This window comes from Hipposideros armiger, unplaced genomic scaffold (genome assembly GCF_001890085.2).
Source record: "Hipposideros armiger isolate ML-2016 unplaced genomic scaffold, ASM189008v1 scaffold_52, whole genome shotgun sequence".
NCBI lineage: Eukaryota > Metazoa > Chordata > Mammalia > Chiroptera > Hipposideridae > Hipposideros > Hipposideros armiger.
In genome coordinates, this window is record NW_017731402.1 from 189489 (window position 1) to 193457 (window position 3969).

Sequence of the window (3969 nt, forward strand, 5' to 3'; positions counted from 1 at the left end):
CGGCCCCGGCCCCGGCCCCGGCCACGGCCACAGACGCCGCCGCCCCGGCCCGCCTGCTTCCACCGCCCCCGGCCACGGCCGCCGCCCCTAGCGCCTTCCCTGCGCACGCCGCTCACCGGGGACGGGGCGAGCGCGCTGCCCTGGCCCCCCTGCTCTATGGCGGAGTCGCCGCCAGCGCCGCTGCCGCCCGCCGCGCTCTCCCCCTCCTCCTGCTCCGGGCAGCAGCGGCCTCCCCCCGGGTGCGCGCGCATCCAGCCCCCTCCCCAGCCGGCTCTGCGCTTCTTCCGTAACCGAGCCCTTGGAATCCCGGAGACCCGCCCCGCCCGCAGCGCGGCGCGCGGGGGACGCGCGCAAGCATCATAGAGCGGACGCGCACAGAGCGGCCCTCCCGCTCGGGGCGTGGCCCCGGCCACCGCCTCTTAGGTCCTCCAAGCGATCTGGGCGGCCATCTTGTCTCCGCCTCCTCGAGGACACGCCCCGGCCCCACCCGCTCCGCCCCCGGCCGCGCCCTTCCGGCCCCGGTTGGCACGCGGCGCTCGGAGCCCGGAAGGCGGGTCAAACCTGGAGTCACTTGTGGAGGATTGTCGGAGGTACTGCAGGTACCATGCTTCAAATAGTGCTAACCTCCCACTTTGTGATTTTACCCGCGTTTACTTCCCCATTAGTGAACAATAAACAAAATATAGCTCCTATTTAATACTAACTCGAGTATTCATTTAACAAGATAATGGATACCCCCTTTCCTGCCTCTCTGCCCCAAAGCTTGCCAGGGAACTCTGATTGAAAGAGTGAGTCAAAGCGTCCGTTAGATTAGTGTCACTATCCTCCGGAGTCTGGCTTCTGAACCTTAGGACCCAGGGTTGATTATCCTCCCAGAGCTTTGTGAGGCTATAGAAAGGGAAATATAACTTAGAACACTCACTCCAGTTCTAGGGAGTTCACCTGTAAATTCTCCTTAAAATGACCAGAATCCCTGAGTGCATCTAGAATTTACCAAATTTCTTAGGATCTTTTCTTAATTTGGACTTCCTTCACAAATGGCCGTTGGCACATGTCAATGGCCTTTGACTTGGTAAATACTTAAGTTGAAAGACCAACTTAACCCACTGTCACAAGCTTTTAGGAATCTGGAATTCATTTGAATCTGCTCACTCGTCATTAAAGAGGGAGTTTAAAAAATAATGCCAAATTGATTAAAAGAAACTGACTTACATTTTGGAGAAGCACATTTTCTGTCTGTTGTTTAGCGCTTCTAGAAAAGTGCTGTCAAAATCCAAGATGATATATTATGAAATGTTTGGAAGACTGAAAATGTAAAGTACCTTTTATCAGGTTGGTGATCAACTATTTTCAGTTTTTGCACATATAGGACCTAAAAGTTGAGGGCCAAGTTTAATGTACAGAAAAAAATTGATTTATATTAAAAATTAACTCAAATTTTATTTGATTTGCCTTTGCAATATATGCAGACAGACACCAACTCATACATAAAAACTTGTCTGTCTTTTAGCCTGGCCTTAGACTTCTTTCAATGTCCTTAATTTGAGATACACTAAGTTATAACTTCCTTCGGGAAATTGATCTATAAAGGTTGGTCCAGCAAAGAGTTGGAAAATCGAGTTCTCCAGAGAGAGGTCAATTGTGGAAACGTGCATTTAGAAGTCAGCTTATGAAAGTGACAATTAAAGGGGGGGAAAAGAGAAGAAGAAAAAAGAAAGAGGAACTGATAACTGAATCTTAAGGAGCATCTACATTTAAGGCTCAGGTGAAGGAGTAAAAGTCAGAGAAATATGAGCTCAAAGTTTGGATGACAAACACCCTAAGAGGAAGGGTTTTGATTTTCACATCTGATCAAAGGGTAACCCTGAACAAAATTCTCAGTTGAAATGGTAGTTGAGACAATAGATGGGAAAAGGTCTACTTTTGGAAATTTTTACCTTTCCATGCTATGTCTAACAATGCTATATAACACAATAGAATATATAGATCAAATGATATAGTGGATATAGAAGTGTGTCTAAAGGAATAAATCACTATGAACTCAAGGTAATTACTTTGGCTTGTGCTACAATACATCATTTGCTAAATCCCAGTAGATATAGTTCAGTGTTCTCTCTGTTAACAAAAATCGTATTTAGCTATTTCAAAAGGTTTTTTTGGTCACACTTGCATTTTTCTCTTGTAACACCATAAAGCAAATTACCACAACAAAACAAAACAAAAAACTCCACTTATACCCCCACTAAAAAAAGAAAACAATCTAATTAAGGAAACATTAAATTCTCACAGGGACTAGATTGAGACCCTACAGTCATTGAGAATAAATGCTTAATACCTAAGAGATAGATTTCTTTGTTTTCCGTAAAATACTGGAAAATAATAAACCTTTTATAATTCTAGGGAAATGCATTTTATATCACTCCTTGAAGAAGAAGAGGAACACTGTTTTTCTCAAGCAGTAAGGTTGTGGCCAAATATTTCAATGTTATCTCTCTTAAAATAGAAAAGGTCTTGCTGTCCACACCTTATGGAAAAAGTGAAAGACAACAAGAGAATTATGTATGAAATCTGGTCCGTTAAGCAAACAATAGAAATGTAACCACCTCTGATCTCTGCCTCCCAGGTGTAACAGCAGGTGCTGAAACACCAACTGTCACCCGTGGAAAACTATCCATTTTTAAAAGTGTTTTTCTATTTATTATTTACCAAGTAGAGCTGAGGGTAAGCCATTAAAAAAAAAAGTATTTTTCAATAAAAATTGGTGTTAGTTTGGATTTATTTTGAGAGAAATAGAACAAATTCAGGAACTGTTGAGAGGTAATGGCTGGTTTTGAGCTCTGTGTGTGTGTGTGTGTGTGTGTGTGTGTGTGTGTGTGTGTATACACATATATATGTATTTGTTTTTGCGGGGGATGGTTAGTTGTTAGGGCTAATGCTAGGGCTAGGGTTAGGGTTAAGGTTAGGGTTTAGGGTTAGGGTTAGGGGTTAGTGTTAGGGCTAGGGGTTATGTTTAGGGGTTAGGGGTTTGAGTTAGGTTAGGGTTAAAGTTAGGGTTAGGGTTAGTGTTAGGATTAGGGGTTTGGGTCAGGTTAGGGTTAAGGTTAGGGAAAGGGTTAGGGAGAAGGTTCGAGCTCTGTATATTTTATTGACAAATATGTAACCAATATTTGAATTTTTGAGTGTGATAAGATAATAAAAGAAGGATTTAAATATGGGGAAACCTTACTTTTATCATACAGTGTGGTCAGAAAATACCAAGACATTAAACAGGAGCGAGGGCATAGCCAGAAAACATTTTCCAGCTCTAATTAGCAGGTTTTATGAGTCACTGAGTTGGCCCAACTACTTTCTGTTCTAATTCCCAACTAAGATGAAATGCTGCTGGTGTGGCATCTCAGGAGGCTGAATGACACTTTCAAGTACATGCTGTATAAATAAAGATTTTTTTAAATTACCTTCCACTTGGAATGACTACAGAGAATCTTATACTGCATAGTTCGACCTAAAAAAAGGAAGAGTTAATTACTTGAATGACAAGAGAAAACAAGGAGAGCTAAATTTGAGGCAAGGGAAATTATTTCAGAAGGTAGTATCTGATATTTAAAAAATTCCTTGCTAGCTGTTACATTAGCCATAGGTAAGTGGCTAGTACTGTTAAGTATTTAGGATTAGGGAATGGGGCCATGCTTATTCAATTTAAGTTCCGAAAATAGGAAACAAATTTTCTAAAAAAAGAAAATGATCTTTCGGTTTCAAAGTTCTAAGAACAGTTAACAGACTAAATAGTGGTTTTGTAACCTTAATTGTGTCTACAAAACACCAGAATTCTAGGACACATGATCCAATCCATGAGAAATAAGTGCTGACTGTGGCTGCTGTTCACAAAAAGGGGAGGAGCCCTGAGTGCATCAGAAAGCACATCTTGCCAGGAGACCATGTGCTGTCGTGGCTTTCCCAATGTCTCGGTTT

General features: G+C 42.7%; 1 protein-coding gene across 1 annotated transcript in view; it reads right to left on the minus strand.

Annotated features, from left to right (window-relative positions):
- MBD2 (methyl-CpG binding domain protein 2) overlaps window positions 1-453 on the minus strand; it is a 62504-nt gene extending 62051 nt beyond the window's left edge. The window contains 1 exon segment of the mRNA XM_019640690.1: window positions 2-453. Within this exon segment, the coding sequence (XP_019496235.1) occupies window positions 2-251 (250 nt within the window). The 5' untranslated portion in view covers window positions 252-453.
- Between the last annotated feature and the right edge of the window lie 3516 nt (window positions 454-3969).